This window comes from Ictidomys tridecemlineatus, chromosome X (assembly GCF_052094955.1).
Source record: "Ictidomys tridecemlineatus isolate mIctTri1 chromosome X, mIctTri1.hap1, whole genome shotgun sequence".
Lineage (NCBI taxonomy): Eukaryota > Metazoa > Chordata > Mammalia > Rodentia > Sciuridae > Ictidomys > Ictidomys tridecemlineatus.
The window spans coordinates 58,013,927-58,031,944 of NC_135493.1; the positions used below are offsets into that span (position 1 = coordinate 58,013,927).

At 39.1% G+C, this 18,018-nt stretch overlaps 2 protein-coding genes across 3 annotated transcripts; one reads left to right on the forward strand and one right to left on the reverse strand.

Moving 5' to 3' along the window:
• Positions 1 to 313: 313 nt before the first annotated feature.
• Gla (galactosidase alpha) lies at positions 314 to 10,491 on the reverse strand. Its single transcript, XM_005340690.3, has 7 exons — positions 10,212 to 10,491; positions 5,223 to 5,397; positions 4,152 to 4,329; positions 3,375 to 3,466; positions 1,903 to 2,064; positions 1,513 to 1,710; positions 314 to 1,018 (listed from the first exon to the last, which is right to left on the reverse strand). Exons 1-7 carry the CDS (start codon positions 10,403 to 10,405, stop codon positions 734 to 736), a joined length of 1,284 nt encoding a protein of 427 aa, XP_005340747.1. The 5' UTR covers positions 10,406 to 10,491; the 3' UTR covers positions 314 to 733.
• Positions 10,492 to 10,650: 159 nt separating this feature from the next.
• On the forward strand, positions 10,651 to 16,380 carry Hnrnph2 (heterogeneous nuclear ribonucleoprotein H2). Of its 2 annotated transcripts, none has more exons than XM_005340692.5 (2): positions 10,651 to 10,808; positions 14,175 to 16,380. In XM_005340692.5, the coding sequence occupies exon 2, from the start codon at positions 14,228 to 14,230 to the stop codon at positions 15,575 to 15,577; it is 1,350 nt and encodes a 449-aa protein (XP_005340749.1). In that variant the 5' UTR covers positions 10,651 to 10,808; positions 14,175 to 14,227; the 3' UTR covers positions 15,578 to 16,380. The 2 variants fall into 2 exon arrangements, with proteins under 2 accessions (XP_005340749.1, XP_005340748.1); XM_005340691.5 differs by having other exon boundaries at positions 10,661 to 10,820.
• Positions 16,381 to 18,018: the final 1,638 nt, after the last annotated feature.

The window sequence follows — 18,018 nt, forward strand, 5'->3', positions numbered from 1 at the left end:
CTTCTGTTTTTGCTCATGTTGGAGAACAGTTATAATAAAAGGGAGGTGGAAAAGGAGCAGCCTTGGCTACAGATATGTTCTCAGGCAAACCAGTTGTGAATTAAGAGTGACCAGATGTTAACCTTGCAATTATCCATGTCTGGATATCCCAGGTTTGAAGATCACTGCCTCCTCAGGGGGCCTTGAGATGTAACAGTTCATTTTAAGGGCGCCATAAATCTAGTTATTCTTGGTGAAAGTAAGCCACCTTTATTTGTTAGATGTAGATTACAGATAACCCTGGGAATTTATCACAGTTCACCTGGCAATCATCTTGTGTCACTGAGATGGCAGATTTTATTTTCCATTTGCACTGAAATTATAAGTAGAACCATCCAAGTACCTTTTTTGGCAGTAGTTATTAACAGCTGGGGTTTAAGTCCAGGTTCTGTAGTACAGTGAATAACTGCCTACTTCAGGACGGAGGGTTAAAATAAATCAGCACCTTGAAAGCATTTATTAGAATCTGGCACAGAAGTATCCAATGAATTATGGCTGTTATTTCTTAGTGCATTAGTTTCAAAAGCCCTTCTCCAAACAGTTCTCTTTAGAATAACTTTTGAAGTAGCTCTTTTAAACTTCCAACTTTGAGAAATTTTATTCAAGGAAACAGAGCTTTTTAAAGTGGAAATGGAGGAAAAAAATAGAGAAGTGGGCTAGTCACTTTGGAGAAAGTATACAGCTTAAAGTACATTTAAGCTTTTTGATGCAGTCTTCTTTTTGCTTCTAGCCGAAACAAAACTGTGCCTGTGGGATTTATACGAGTTTTTAAGCTTGAAGTCCATTCATGGAACCCAAGCTCCATTTTCATAGGGAGGAGCTGTGTGATAAAGCAACCAGGATTACAGGCCACTCCTTTACCCAGGGAAGCAATTGAGATGATGTAAGAACGAGGTCCACCAATTTCCTGTAGGTTTGTCATAGCTACAGCCCAGGCTAAGTTTGAGAGCGGTCGTTCCCATACCTCAATGTTGTTTTCCTAAAAAGAAAAGATAGGAGTGATTGCTTGATAACTAGCAATGAGCTACTTTTTTACTTTGGCATTCAGTCATACTCTCAGAACTTTCAAGCACATGCCAATTGCAGTGTTGCATGCCTGGTAATCCCAGCTACTTGGGAGGCTGAGGCAGGTGGATCACAATTTCTAGGCCAGTTAAGGCAACTTAGCAAGACCCAGTCTCAAAGGTCTTAGGATGTAACTTAGTGGTGGAGTACTCCTCTGGATTACTTTGGAAAGTAATGATTCTAGCAAAAAGCCTTATTATGGATTATGGCATAAAGATTAAGGAAAAACCAGTGTTCTCAAGAAAGATCAGTCATATCTTCATATAACAGATTTTGGCCCACAACGAATGATCCTTGGGAATAAAAAGACCACCTTAACACACTTACCTTAAATTTCAGCTGATCTGTAACCACAGAAAGAAGGAGAATAAGTTCCTGGACTATTTTCTCCCACAGAACAAACATTACCTTTCTAAGGCGGTACCCCTGCTTGCCCAAGGGGTCTTGGTTGATGGCAATCACATCTTTATCCTGAAGTAGAGTTTTGGCTTGAGGGCTTATGTGTCGGAGGTCATTAGACATGAGTAAAGGAGCTGCCATGATAGCCCAGAGGGCCATCTGAGTTACTTGCTGATCCCAGCTGAGGCCAAAGTTGCCAATCACTAACTGGGACAAAAATGAGAGAAGGCCAAACATTTATAGAATTACCTTGATTAACCACAGAGTAAAGCTACTTTCTAAAGCATCCTACTCTAAATATAGCTAGCCTCCTCCCAGGAACTTTACCTCCATTTTCCTTGGATGTCAAACAGGAAACAGGCCTACTATTGGTCTTGAACAAGGAAGACAAGTCCTTACCATATCTGGGTCATTCCAACCCCCTGGTCCAGCAAAATTAACAATTTTCTCTTGGTTAGAAGATGTCCAGTCCAAGATACTCTTCACACTTTCCCAAGAATCATAAACATCAGCAAAATTTCTCCAGTGATTGCAGTACTGTCGGATTTTTGTGTAATTAGGCTGTGAAAACAGGTAAAATGGTTCTGTTCAGTTTCCTTGTGCGATGGAAACAGCCCAATTTCTTGTAATCTTTAGTTTACAGATTGAAGGTCCCCATGAAGAAGTCTCAAGATTATAAGAAGTATGCTTCAGAAGTAGGCAATACTTCTTTAATAAGGGATTAAAATTACTTGAATACTGTTTATGCTGGAAATTTACCAAATGCTATCTAAGCATTGGCCTTATGGAAGAGTATTTACTTCCAAACTTTTGTAAAATTAACATTATTTTTATAATCAGAATTAACTAATATACTCTTACCAAGTAAAAATAAGTTGCAAACTACATAGTACTGCATCAAACATAAAATTTGAGTCCTAAGCATATAATTTGTTAATGGAATTAATTAAAGTCTGTAGACAGGTGGAAGATCTGAGGTGCAAGGTGAAGAAAAGGTGAGACTATTTTGGGGGGCTTTCAAGAAAATAATAGGAATTTATTCCATAACTATTCAATACTTACCATATGCTATCAATAACAGTGATAAAGTAAGACAAGTTCCCTGCCCTTATGGAATTTACATTCTAGTGGGAGACATACAATAAGTTAATAGTGCTAAGCTTTTACAAATAAACAGGTTAATGTGATAATGGAAAGAGGGCTATTTTAAAGTGATTAGAGAAGAACTGTCTTCAGTATGTGGCATCTGGTCTGAGACTTGAATGTTAAGGAGTCTACGCTTTAAAAATCTTAGGGGAAGATGTCTTCTAGAATAAAACAACAAGCAAGTGTAAAAATATTAGTAGTGTTTGAGGGGTAGGAAGAAAAACAGTAAAAAATAAAGAGCTATCATTCCTTGGAGTTTGGAGAGGCAGCTAAGGGCCAGATCAATGGAAACTGATTTTATTCCAAGTGCAATGGGAAGCCAGGTAAGGATTTTAAGTAGGGAACTGATAAAGATGCCATTTTAACAAGATAATGTTGGTGCTGCTTGGAAAATTGATGGAGGTGGGAAGAGGGCTGGAAGTGGATCAGGCTGTCAGAGAAGTCTGAGTGAAAAATGAGAGTGCCTTGGGAGGCCAGAGTGGAAGCAGAGGAGGGAAAGAGATGGGCTGACTGAAGACATATTTTGGAGAAAGAACTGGCAGGAGTGTTGATGAACAGGACATGAATGGTGACATAAAGGGAAGAATCAAAGACAACTTCCTAGGTGGTGGTACATTAGACTATAATTACAGTAGTGAGGATGGTGAAAGTGGATGGGCTTTGAGGGAAACTTGTATCCTTCATTCTCAAGTTCTGAAAATTGGATTCTGGGCTCACTAGCTCACCTTATGAAAGGGCCACATATAAAGAGGCCACTCACAGGAGTATACAATGCTTCTGCCAGTTCTGTTCAGGGCCAAGGACATGTACTTATAACCTGTATGAGAAAACAATGGGTAAAATAAGGGAAAGGGAATTTCCAGCTGGGTCTGTATATTTTAAGAGGCTTTCTGGGGGGTTCATGTTTATATTTTAAACCAGCAGCAGGAACAGATAGTTGCTCTGTGCTAAAATTGTGCATAGTATCTCCCAGACTGCTGTTCTGAGGAGGTAGTGCAGAGATGGTGTGTATATTTAGGAAAGGCAAGAATGATGTTTCTTTCTCTGTGTGACATCCTGGATTCTTTTCTAAATGATGTTATGAAGAGAAGAGTTACAACTACTAATTATAATGAACTGTTAGAACCCTTTTGAGTTAAAAGTGCACAATATTAACTACAATTAGGCATGCATGGACCCACAAACATAAATGAATGAATGAATGAACAAACTGAAAGAGAAGAGGTGGGAGTTGAGAATAATTATGCTGTAACTGAATATTTCAATCTGGGGGCAGGGCTTGTGGCTCAGTGGTAAAGCGCTTGTCTGGCACGCGAGGGGCTCTGGGTTCGATTCTCAGCACCACGTATAAATCAATAAACTAAAGGTATTGTGTCCAACTACAACTAAAAATATAAATATTAAATAAATAAAATCTGAAAATTAGTTCTTTGAATGCTCAGCTACCTTGGCCTCAAAGTTCTTCCCTTTGCTCATGGCTAAATCCCTTGAATAAAACATACCATCTGCCAAATGCTTTATACTGTCACAGTGACAACCATCAAATTTTAGCAGATCTACTCCCCACTCAGCAAAGGTCTGAGCATCAATGTCATAGTATCCGAAACTCCCAGGGTAGCCTGCACAAGTTTTATTTCCAACATCCGCATAAATCCCTAGCTTCAGTCCTTTGCTGTGGACCTGAAATGAGAAGAAAGAGTCACCACAATAGTAGGGCAATCAAGAAGTCTAGAAAAAAAAATTACCACTTTAGACTGAGGGAACAGACAAGTGTGCTTCATCAGATATTGGAGAGTTTTTTCCCTCACTACTACCCCCCCCCAATTTTCCAGATGAATTTGTTGCAAGGCAAAGAACAAATCCCCCAATTCTTCTGAGACAAGTTCAAATCATACATGTGACTTACAGAACAGAACTGAGGAGAAAGCTGTCAGCCACTAGAATATTCCTGTTGGAATCCTAAAATGTACCTTTCCAAGGACAAGCCTCAACTGTGTTCTAATGTCCCAGTTTTAGCAAGAATCCTGCTAAGTCATCCCCTCACCTTTGACATCTTTTAGTAGTTTTCCATCTACTGACCATCTCAATCCTCAATTTGCTTACTGGTATGAATCTTCACTTATCTTTGTTGCTTTTGGATTTGAACTTGGCTCTTTCCCCTTCTGCAATATTACTAAATAAAATCTGTCATCTTTAGCTAGTGTTGGGCTGTATTTCTCTTTAATAATATCCAGAACATTTGTGTCTTCTAAAATTCTGGTTTGTAATACAATTGTAATAGCAGCCTAAAGCTTATATGGAAATATATGCATATATATGACAAGAACCAAGTTCCTTTTTCCTCCTAGAGATTTCAGTGGTTTCAGTAAAAGAAGAACTTCTCCAAGATGGGCCTCATGAGCTATTGCAAAATATGTATCTGCTGATGGGATGAAAATTGCACCTGATAAGTCTTACAATTCAGATAACAGCAGCCATTCAACTTCCAAAGTGGCATGAGGACTGTTTCTCAACAAGCTTCTATGACTAAGTGCTTACATACTCCAAATGAAAAAAATCATTTATAAACTCACATAATTAGCTAGTCTGCGGATCCCTCCAGGAAAGCGCTGAGGGTCAGCCTGAAGTTGGCCTAATGAATTTCTTTGGGGAGCCATCCAACAGTCATCAATGCAGACATACTCATAACCTGCATCCTTCCAGCCATCTGAGACCATGAGCTCTGCCATCTGCATAAAGAGCTGCTCACTGAAAGAGGAATTCCAATAATCATTACAATTCATTAGATGAAATTTGGGCACTCACGAAATTTTTTAAGTCTAGTAAGTGTGGATGTAATTACAACTAATACAAGGTAAAATGAATCGTCCTTTCAAAAGCTCTTCCACCCTAAAAACTCAAAACAAGGAGCTAGGGTAGTAGCACAGTAGAGCCTGTACCTAGCATGGGCAAGGCTCTGGGTTCCATACCCAACACCACAGAAAAAAAAAATAAAACAACAACAAAAAACCTCCAAAAAGTTAAAACGGGAATGTGAGAGCTGCTGCTGCTGCGGCCACCAAAGAAACCTGGTTCCTAGAAGGCCGCAACTAGACCCAATGGCCTTTTTGTCCAGGTATTTTGTGGCTGGAGAGCAGCTAATAGACAACATTCTGCAAGTTGGGCTTGTAAAGATATTTGAAAAGGGCAAAAGAGGGACTTGTGACTTAAAACCACACAGCCCTCCTTTGTCTGACAGACCATGAAAGTTCTCTAAAATATTGTTTGAAAGCATCCCTTGCTCCTTCACCTCCAAATTTTTTTTTCTCCATCCAGATATCTTTTCCAGCCATAGTGATGGGGATGCTTGAAGTGGACTGAAATGAACAATGCTATAGCGAAAATACTCTCTCCCTATATTTTTCTCCTGATTGCATTTGTATATTTTCTAACCTCTTCCCATGTTAGTCTAGTTGAAATTGTGGTAGTGAACATTGTGCCAAATGAATGGGGATAGATTTTGGAAGCTTCTGGGTTTTTTTTTTTTTTAATGTAGTCTTTTGCCCTTTAGTCAGTACCTTTTATCATTCTTCTTCAGTGGGGGTCTGGATATTGGCCCCAAGGGAGAATTAAGATTTGCTTTAATCCTGGCTGGTTGGCTTGAATTCCAATGCAATCCGCAAGTGTGATTTTCTGCAGGCCTCAGTGTTGCCTTTTCTATGCTCAGCACCCTTCCCTTCTGTTCAGAGGTGGTTAGCTTTTGAGGCTATCCATCCTTTTTTTCCATTCCTCCCTTTTAAACATCCAATTAGCATTCTTTAAAGTTATACCTTTTTGTTTGTTTGTTTCCTGCAGGTTTGAAAGGGATTGAAGCACATCTATGGTTTCTCAGTATATAACAAACTAGAATGCACACTTTTATGGCTTGGCTGGCAATGTTGAATTTTTTTTTCCTTTCCTCTGGGCTTGACTTTCCTTGCAAGTAATGAGGAATAACTGGGAACACATAGGGAGGGTTTCTTGGCTGATTACATTTAAGCCAGGAATTCACTGTGAAAATAAAGCCAAGGGTGGTAAATAAAAGATGCAATCTTCTCTAGGAGACACACAGCATGCACTTTGCCTGCTTTCCTCAGTGGAAGAGGCCTGAGTAGTTGTAAAAGAAAATAGTAACTTTCTGAATAGTTCCCAAAGGGAAAGGAGGCCACTAAATGAAATTGGCAATGACTGATGTGAAGTGGTATAATGCTTCTAGTATAGTCTGAAGAGTTGACCACAACTTTGGAAATACTTATTCACATGCTATACAAGTACTGTACAAATTGTGGAAAATATTATTTCCCCCCAGTTCTGCCAATTGCCTTAACTTTCAAGTTGTATTTCTTGTGCCCATCAGCTTAAAGATGGAAGTGCATGCCTGTAATTCCAGCAGCTTGAGAGTCTGAGGCAGGAGGATGGCAAATTCAAATCCAGCTTCAGCAAAAGTGATGTGCTAAGCAACCTCAGTGAGACCTGTCTCTAAATAAAATACAAAATAGGGCTGGGGATGTGGCTCAGGGGTTGAGTGCCCCTGAGTTCAATCCCTGGTACACTCTCTCCCCAATAAAGGAAATTTAAGAGAAAGTTCAGGAGATCCAGTCATCTGATACGATGGAACTTTTATTTCCCCCTAAAAGTATGGTGAAATGCACTACCCATTTATTGTAAAACCCCAAGTTCAGTCAGGTGGGATGGCACATGCCTGTAATCCCAACAACTCAGGAGGCCGACAGGAGGATCACAAGTTTGAGGCCTGCGTCAGCAACTTAACAAGGTCCTAAGCAATATAGTGAGAAGCTGTCTCAAAATTTAAAAAAAAAAAAAGGGTGTAGATATAGCTCAGTGGTTAAATGCCCCTAGATTAAATCCCTAGTACCAAAAAATAAAAATAAAAACAAAAAATAAACAACAACCCCCCCAAAAACACAAGCTCACCTTCTCCTTTGTGTAATGTTGGTTCTATCTAACTGAGTCTGTGCTCCTGATTTATAAATCTATTCTGCACCTAAATAAAACTGTCTTTGCTTTTATCTTAACCATGTCTAAGATTTCTTGGTTTCCAGACCCCAAAGCCAGAAATCATAAAGAAATGATGTGCCTGATTATATAAATATAAAACCCAACACCTAACAGGAATACCTGTATTCCCAACATATGCTTGATCAGAACAACAAAAACCCAGACAAAAAAAAAAAACCACTGAATAGGGGACTGACACAAAGGATCAATCCATGAAAGAAATAGCTATGCAAAGAGTCAATTTAACATATAAAAAATATTTGGCTTTTGTTAGTAATCAAAGAAATATAAATAATAGAGGCTGAGGGGTATGCTTTGTGGTAAAGCATTTGCCTAGCCAAGCATGTGTGAAGCCCCTGGATTCAATACCCAGCATCTTTGACAAAAAGAGAGGGGGGGGAGAGGGGGAGAGGGGGAGAGGGGGAGGGGGAGGGAGAGGGGGAGGGGGAGGGAGAAAGAAAGAAGTGCAAATAAAAACACCTACCAGATTGGAAAGTTTCAAAAGAATAAAAAACATAGTGTTGGCCAGGGTGGAGGGAAACAGGCATTCTTACACACTGTTGTTGGGGATGTACATTTTTGTAAAATCTTTGGGAAGGACAGTGTGACAATTATCAGAATTAGCATAACTTTGTGTTGCAGAGACCAGTGAAGCTGAGGGGACTACTGGAACCTACAGCACTAATTTCTTCTTCTTCTTCTTTTTTTTTTTTTTGGTATTTTATTAAGAGACAGGATCTCACTGAGTTGCTTAGTGCCTTGCTTTTGCTGAGGTTGGCTTTGAACTTGTGATCCTCCTGCCTTAGCCTCCCAAGCCACTGGGATTACAGGTGTGTGCCACTGTGTCTAGCTCTGTAGCAATCATTTCTTACACCCTCGCAAGAAGAATTTCCAGCCACTTGCTCAGAGGAATAGGTAGGAGTTTAATTATTAGAGAGTGGGTGAGATAAGGATGCACAGTTCATGGTCATCTTTTAAAGAGTCTAAGGTGTTTTTTTTAATTTGGATTTCTTTGTTATTATCCCATTTTTTGCACACCTCTAGAATGCTAGAATGGTTTTTACTCTTTGAACAGCCTTCAGCAAACTCCTTGCATAATCTCCTAAGAGACTTATTACCCTTCCTATGGGCCCTGTGGTTCCCACAAGGGAAGGGTCATGAAGACCCAAGGTTTTGAAATAATAGTTACCTTAAGGGGTTATAATTAACTAGGACTGGGTAAGGTTTGACATACCAGTCCCCATTACCCCCATACTTGTCTTTATAGATAAGGTTTCCTGTTATCTCCAGTTCTGTGACTCAAAGACTCTCTTTTTGATGTTATCTGACATTCTCCCTGGAAGTTACTGCTCTTTATTGCAGATCCTTTCCATATTCCTCTGTTCATGGTTAAACAATCTACCTAACATTTGGACCCAATAATTAGTGTTCTAAAGAAAAAAATTAGGAAAGAATCAGATGATGTGCAACATTTGAAGAACTGAGTTGCTATGAACAGGAACTTTTTTTTTAAAGGACTTAAACTTAAAGGGCCAGTTATTTGTGATGTCTTACCAATATCCTGACTTTATTTGTAAATACGTTTACAGGAATAACTTATGGATGTAGAAACTACTGCCTTTAGAGGAGCATCTGCATCATGGGTAACAATATCAGTGATTTTTCAACTAACCTTTTCTAGACCACAAATCCCTTTGAGAATATTAAGAAATGTAAAGACTCCCTTTCCAGAAAAATACACATACTCATATTTGCAGACTTAATATCCATTTTTGCCATTTGCTCATTTGAGGGGTCAGGCAGTGTGTTATATACTTTAAATGGGTTTATTTCACTGAAAGCTCACCTATATGAGACAGGAACTTAACTGATAGCTCTGAGTCAACTCCTTGAGGTAAGAAATGTTATTCCAATTTACAAGGACAAGGACGATGAAGGTCAGATGGGTTAAATACTCGTCTAACCCAGCCTCAATTCTCACCTTTGATGTACAAAGTTCCACCAGGTCAACTTTCCAGTCTGATGTCACACTCAAGTGCGATGGCTGATGTGGATTTCAGAGACCCCATGGTCTTTTTAACTCTCCAGTTACAGCCAAGGAACCCGTGCCCCCCAAAGGAGAAGAAATGGCAAGAATCTTAGTTTCCCAGTCTTCCAACCCACTCCAGTTGTGCTTAGAGCTAGCTGAAGGCTAGCGCCAGGCAGACAGAGAAGAACATCACCAGAAGGGTCTGAATATAACCATACGGTAAATGAAGAAAGTCCCCAGCTGGGTTACCTGACAGGGAGAAAATGAGAGGGAGTGAAGCAGGTGCTGCTGGTTGGGCTTCTATACAAGGAAGAGTCACAGAGAAAGTTTAGGGTAGTTTGCTCGGGATTAAAAAAAAAAAAAAAAAAGCAAACAATAGTAGGGGAGCTCTCCCTCTGGTTCAAATGTTCACATTGAGTCCCTCCATTTTCCCCAAACACATCCAGACAAACGTACAGAAAAGTGAAGGGAAGTGGGCACCCAATAATGTTGATACCTGATGCATGAATCCGGCTCTTCCTGGCAGTCAACACTGCACATGAAACGCTCCCAATGCAGCCAGCCCATAGTAGGTGTTCTCGCCAAGCCATTGTCCAGTGCCATGGCCCCAAAGTCGCCCCAGAGTACTAGGGTCGGGAAGTGAAGCCCAAGCACATAGCCCAGCCACTGATCCCAGCTCTTCAGCTTCATTGTCACCGTGATTAGGCGATACAGATTTCTGGGGTAACCTGGGCTTTTAAGTTTAACCTGAGGGGCGGACCAATCACGGATGTGTTGTTAAATAATGACGTTATTGTTTCTCAGGCAACTAGACGGTTATTTCCAGAGGCCGACCAATAATCAATCACGTAAGACGCACAGCTAACCAATCACACTCTTTATTTCTTGATATTGGCCCGCCCTATTTCTATACCAGAAGGAAGTGCGGCACCTTAGTGATCCCGAGTTTAGCCCGAGAGTTGCTCACGTGACCGAGATCTCACATGACGTAGGCGCTCACGTGACCAAACGCTTACGTGAGCAGAAGTAGTTCTGGTCGTCGTCTACCGTCTCGCTATAGCCGTTTGAGGGAAGAAGGAAGGAAAATTACCCGGTATCGTTAGAGGTTGGTGTGTGGGTGGGAACTGGGGATTCGGGGATGGTGATGTTGAAGACCAAAGCGAGGTCCGGGAGCCGCCTCCGCCTTTTCGATCTCTGTTTTCCCCTCCCCCCGCTCCCCCTTCCCCCACCCCCTCATCTCAGTGCCGGGAAGCCGCCTTCTCTGCGCCTGGTGGGGAAATGGTGGACGTTTGTGACTGTGTGTATGTTTTTGTACATCTGTTTGTCTGGGCCAGTCTCAGGGAACCCCCCAAGAGGAACCGTAAGGCGAAAAAGGTTTGAAAACTATGGTCCTGAATTAGGACAAACAGATATTGAGACCAGTGGTCTGAGTGCTGGTCCATCCATTTAGGCACTCAGTCTACTGTTTAATTGTGTGTCGGTAGAGGCCTCAAGTGAATTAAGTCAGTAGAGTCATATCTAGGCAAATGCTGCGTGCCTGAGACGCCCAATAAATTTACTTGAGTGTTTGAATAACGTTAATCTTTCTGCTTATAACAGTAATTACATGTTGAATTTTTATCATTTGAAAAATAACAGTATACTTCATAAATTTTAAACATAAACGTAATTCGTGACTACTCAACCTTATGTCATAAAGTTTTTTTAAGTATGTATATAACACACATAAATACACAAAAATATTAACTCGCGAATGGAGTCCTAGTTCCACTTCAGGCAAGTGTTCCGGTGGCCTTTCCAGGAGTTGTGAGCAAGCGGGACCTCCAGCCACTACAGAAGGGCTGTTAAGCTGCAGAGTGCTTTAGGAGGATTCCTTATCCCACAGATGTTCTGTCACTGAGACCTAAGGATGGTTTGTAGAAAGATTGTTTTTACTAGAGTTGCAGGAACATAATGGGTAATTAGTAAATGTTTTAATTGAATCCTCAGTGTGGTTTTATGGCAGTTATTACACTTTGAACTTTCTTTCCAAGAAGCCGAATGTTCCCAGACCACATCAGATAAGCTATCCACATCCAAAGTTAAGAAAATTTTATAAAATTTGCCATCCCAAATCCCAGAAAATCAAATATTTTGAATTGTTTTGTTACTTTTTTTTCTGAAGTAAAAGTAATCTCCCTGTGGAAAATTGCACACAAAAAATTTAAAAAATGAAAAAAAAACCCCATAAACCTACCCCTCAGAGTAGTCACTATAAACATTTGACATATCCTTCATACATATTTTTAACTTTATTTTTAATTCCAGTACACTGAGTTTAAATAATTAAAACTGTATTGAACTATATAGTATAAAAAGTGAAAGTCCCATTTCATTCCTCCTACTTTTCAGTTGTTATTTCCCTCCAAAAAAAAGTTTATATTACATACTCATAGGTCGTTTTACACATTTACATACATGCTTATATTTTAATATAAGTAGCATCATACTATGCATATTCTTTAATGCATTTTGGATTTCTTTCTAGGTCAGGGAAAATAGATTTTTTATTTAAATGGCTGCAGAGCATTCCATTTTGAGGATACAATATAATTCATTCTGCCATTTTATTGATGGTTACTTTCTACATTACAGTGCTACAGCAGACATTTTTGTAAGTAGTTTTGTTGACCAGATTCCTGGAAGGAATCCTAGCAGAGTCAAAGGGTATGTGAGTATTTTTTTATACATAGTTGAGATTATAAAATAGCTGTGATCTTGGATGATTTAAGATTATAACATAAGTTATTCTCATGTTAAATATATTTATAACTTTATAACTTTTTTATATAATAACTATTTTTCTTTTTTTAAAAGATGTTTTTTAGTTGTGGATGCACACAATACCTTTATTTATTTTTATTTTTATGTGGTGCTGGGGATGGAACCCATTGCCTCACACATGCTAGGCAAGTGTTCTACCACTGAGCCACAACCCCAGCCCCTCTATTTTTCTTAATACCTTTCAAAGAATATATAGTTTCACAAATATTGGTCTAAATTTCATTTCATTTCTGTAAGGTACGTCACCTGAAGTGGACTATCAGAAGGTGTGATAAATATTACCAAATAGCTTTCCAGAATACTGTTACTACTTTTCACTCCTCTAGCAGTGTATTGGTTTGTGAACCCCTGAATAGTATTAACTGTCACTATTTAATTTCCATTATCTTGGTGGGTGAAAAATGGTGATTAATTCTGGTTTTAGTTTGATTTCTGACAATTGATGGAATTTGAACATTTTCCAGACTCCTCTCCTGTATCTTATAACTGTATTCCTCTTATAGTTAATCTGTTATCAAGTCGTACAGATTCTACTTTTTAAATATATTATCTTTTCCCTTCTCACTGCTGTTCCTTTACTGAATCTCTTAACATATCCAAGCAACCATTCTGACTAATCTCCTGCGTTTCACCTAGACCCCCTCCTGTGTGAGTGCCACACTGTTGCCTGGGTGATCTGTCTGAAAGGGTTTATGACATCACTCCTCTGTTTAAAACCCCATAGGAGGCCCTTAGCATTTGTATATCAAATCAGGCCTTTGGGATCTGATCTCCACTTTGCCATCTTTTCTTATTTTGACTCCTCCTATTTTATGCTCTGTCAGATTTTTAAAAAATTATTTATGAATCTCTACGGGTTAGGTATCTGTTTCATTTAACGATTCTGCCTCCAACTGATAGAGTTGACCAACTAGTCCCTCCTTTATACTACTATCTTTACATCTGCAGAGTTCTGTCATAGCAGGTATAATGTATATTTGCACTTATATATTTAATGAAGACTGTCCCTGTAGGACCATAAACTCTTTCTGGGGCTATTGATTCTTGTATGCCAGAGATAAGTACTGGACCTGGCACCTAAAAATATGTTTGGATGCGTAAATTCCTAGTAATGTCTTTTTACTGTTTATCTCTTAGGCCTTAATATTTCCCTGATTTTATTGATTGGCATACATTCTCTATATAATAAGGATATTAATTTATTTCTTCCAGGAATCTTCTCATGTTTTGTTTTTTAATCTTTTCATTTAATAAGTTTTTAATTTTTATGTAATCAGATATGGCCATATTTTTTGTCATCCACTTTCACTAATTTTTTCTGTTAATTTTTGAAGCCTTTTTATTTTCTATGATGTTTATACACAGAAAGAACATACAGAGTATCCAAAGGGGAAAAAAAACCCTGAAACAAAAAGTTCTATAATCCTAACACTCAGAAATTATCACCATTAAAGGTATCTGACACTAGGCATTGAATAAATAATTGCTGAATGAATGAGTTAAAAATTTGGTGCAGTCTTTTTTGTTTATATGGATTTTTTTAAATGCTACTAGTGTAATTTAATTGTTTGCTTTTTTCCTTTTACTAGGTTGTGAATGTTTTTCCATGACAGTACTCTTCTAATTTTCTTTTCAGCCACATTGAAATTGCATTGAGCCAAGCTTGCCACCAAGAGCCCAAGAATCACCATGATGCTGAGCACTGAAGGCAGGGAGGGGTTCGTGGTGAAGGTCAGGGGCCTACCCTGGTCCTGCTCAGCTGATGAAGTGATGCGCTTCTTCTCTGATTGTAAAATCCAAAATGGCACATCAGGTATTCGTTTCATCTACACCAGAGAAGGCAGACCAAGTGGTGAAGCATTTGTTGAACTTGAATCTGAAGATGAAGTGAAATTGGCTTTGAAGAAGGACAGAGAAACCATGGGACATAGATATGTTGAAGTATTCAAGTCCAACAGTGTTGAAATGGATTGGGTGTTGAAGCATACAGGTCCGAATAGTCCTGATACTGCCAACGATGGCTTCGTCCGGCTTAGAGGACTCCCATTTGGCTGTAGCAAGGAAGAGATTGTTCAGTTCTTTTCAGGGTTGGAAATTGTGCCAAATGGGATGACACTGCCGGTGGACTTTCAGGGGCGGAGCACAGGGGAGGCTTTTGTGCAGTTTGCTTCACAGGAGATAGCTGAAAAGGCCTTAAAGAAACACAAGGAAAGGATAGGGCACAGGTACATTGAAATCTTTAAGAGTAGCAGAGCTGAAGTCCGAACCCATTATGACCCCCCTCGAAAGCTCATGGCTATGCAGCGACCAGGTCCTTACGATAGGCCAGGAGCTGGCAGAGGATATAATAGCATTGGCAGAGGAGCTGGTTTTGAGAGGATGAGGCGGGGGGCATATGGTGGAGGGTATGGAGGCTATGATGACTATGGTGGCTATAACGATGGGTATGGCTTTGGGTCTGATAGATTTGGAAGAGACCTCAATTATTGTTTCTCAGGAATGTCAGATCACAGATATGGAGATGGTGGGTCCAGTTTCCAGAGCACCACAGGGCATTGTGTACACATGAGGGGGTTACCTTACAGAGCTACCGAGAATGATATTTACAATTTTTTCTCCCCTCTTAATCCCATGAGAGTACACATTGAAATTGGACCAGATGGCAGAGTTACTGGTGAGGCAGATGTTGAATTTGCTACTCATGAAGATGCTGTGGCAGCTATGGCAAAAGATAAAGCTAATATGCAACACAGATATGTGGAGCTCTTTTTGAACTCTACTGCAGGAACAAGTGGAGGGGCTTATGATCACAGCTATGTAGAACTCTTTTTGAATTCTACAGCAGGGGCAAGTGGTGGTGCTTATGGTAGCCAAATGATGGGAGGGATGGGCTTATCCAACCAGTCTAGTTATGGGGGTCCTGCCAGCCAGCAGCTGAGTGGTGGTTATGGAGGTGGTTATGGTGGTCAGAGCAGTATGAGTGGTTATGACCAAGTTCTGCAGGAAAACTCCAGTGACTATCAGTCAAACCTTGCTTAGGTAGAGAAAGCATTAAACAGCTACTACAGAAATAAAAGCTGTGCATTTATGGGAGCTGAATAGAATGGGAGGGATGTCTAGTATATCCAGTATGATTGGTAAATGGGAAATAAAATTGATTCTGATCACTCTTGGTCAGCTTTCTTTCCTTTCTTCCTTTCTTTCTCTTTTTTAAGAAAACCAACAAAAGTTAAGTTTAACAGTTTTGCATTACAGGCTTGTAATTCATGCTTACTGTAAAGTGGAAGTCAAGATTGTTTTCAAACTTTAAGCTCAGTAAATTTGAACACTGAAACATTCATCTAGGAAGTAATAACAAAGTTCAGTATTGACCATAACTGTTAAAACAACTTTCAGCTTTCCTCAAGTTAGTTATGTTGTAGGAGTGTACCTAAGCAGTAAGCATATTTAGGTTAAAGCAGTTTCACTTATGTTAAATGTTGCTCTTATACCACAATACATTGAAAACTTCAGATGCATGTTGAGAAACATGCTTTTCTGTAAAACTCAAATATAGGAGCTGTGTCTACGATTCAAAGTGAAAACATTTGGCATGTTTGTTAATTCTAGCTTTTGATTTAATAATCTGTAAGGCACGTGAGTGTACACTTTTACTTTTTTTTTTTAAGATCTGGGACAATTTTGAGCTGTAATACCAATAATTTAGGAGTTTGGTCATGTTATTTGTATGAAATTCTGAGGCTTTGATTTAAATATTTCCTTGTATTGTGATTTCCATTTAGATGTATTGTACTAAGTGAAACTTGTTAAATAAATCTTCCTTTTAAAAACTGGAAAAATAATCTTGTATAGCTTGATTTTTTTTTTTACATTGTTCTATTATACGGGCACATTTGACTTAAAATCCTCTGCCATTGAAATTTAAGTTTTTAATTTTAAACTACAGATGATACATAAGCTTTTAAATGTATACATCATTGTATATATTATTACTAAGATTCCTAGAAGTAGACTTGATTAGTTAAAGAAACACATTTTAAAAACTTTTGATTTGTCTTACCAGAAAGGTTAAAACTCCACCTGGTAAAAACTCCACTGGCAGTGCATGCTTTATTATTCCCCTCAATACCCTGGATTTTTTTTTTTTTTTTTTTTTTTTGGTACCAGGGGTGCTTAACCACTGAGCCACATCATCAGCCCTTTTTACGTTTTATTTTGAGACAGGGTCCCACTAAGTTGTTTAGGGCCTAAGTTGCTGAGGCTAGCTTTGATGTTTTTTTTTTTTTTGTTGTTGTTGTTGTTTTTTGCGGGGCAGGTACTGGGGATTGAAATCAGGGGCACTGGACCACATCTCCAGCCCTTGAGGTTGGCTTTTAACTTTTCATCCTCCTACCTCAGCCTCCCAAGCTGCCAGGATTACAGGCATTTGCTACCACGCCTGGATTTATACCCTCTATAACAATGTACATTATTCATTTTGATCTGTGCCAGTTTGTTAGTTGAAAGTGATATCCTATTGCTATTTTAATTTGTATTTTTTGATTAATTAAGGTCAAACATTTTCCTGTTTCTAAACATTACCATTTCCATAGGACTCGTAGAGACTGTACCATTAAACCACCCCTTCCTTTCAGGTTTTTCAAGGGCATCTAAGCTTGTTTTAAACCAGTGATTCTCCAACTTCATTATGCATCGACATCATTTTTTTTAATATTTATTTTTTACTTATAGGCGTACACAATATCTTTATACTTAATGCGGTGCTGAGCATCAAACTCAGTGCCTCACGCATTTTAGGCGAGTGCTCTACCACTGAGCCACACCCCCAGCCCCTCAGCATCATTTTTTAAAAAATATTTTTGTTTTAGTTGTAGTTGGACACAATACCTTTATTTTATTCTTATGTGGTGCTGAGGATCGAACCCAGCGACCTGCACGTGCTAGGCAAGCACTCTGAGCCATAACCCCAGCCCGCATCAGCATCTTTTTAGGACCTATTAAAACATTGCTGGGTTCTGTCCTTGGAAGTTTCTAAGTAGTGGCACTCAAAAATATGCTGATACTGCCAGTCTCAAGACCATGTTTTGAGACATGTCACAGTTCTCCAGCTGCTAAAGGTCCAACACTAAAAGAGCATGATCCCTTTATGCCTTCATTTTTTTCCTGTAGCAAGTAGTTTATAAATTTCTTTTAAATTATAAGCCATATATTATTTATGATATCTTGGACCTCACACGAGGATTTCAAGTTGTCATTTTGGCCCCTTTGGGGGTATCTTAAATTTCTGTTCAGATCACAGTGATTTCTAACCAGCTGCATGGAACTATTTATCTGTAGATCTTCTGACTATCTTGGAATTAGACTGTTATCCTCAGGCTGTTTAAGCCTGGAATCAGAGAAATACCCTGAGATATGAAATAGCAGATACCACCTAACCCCATTTTATTCAGGGAAACTTCATTGAGTACTATTTCTAGAAA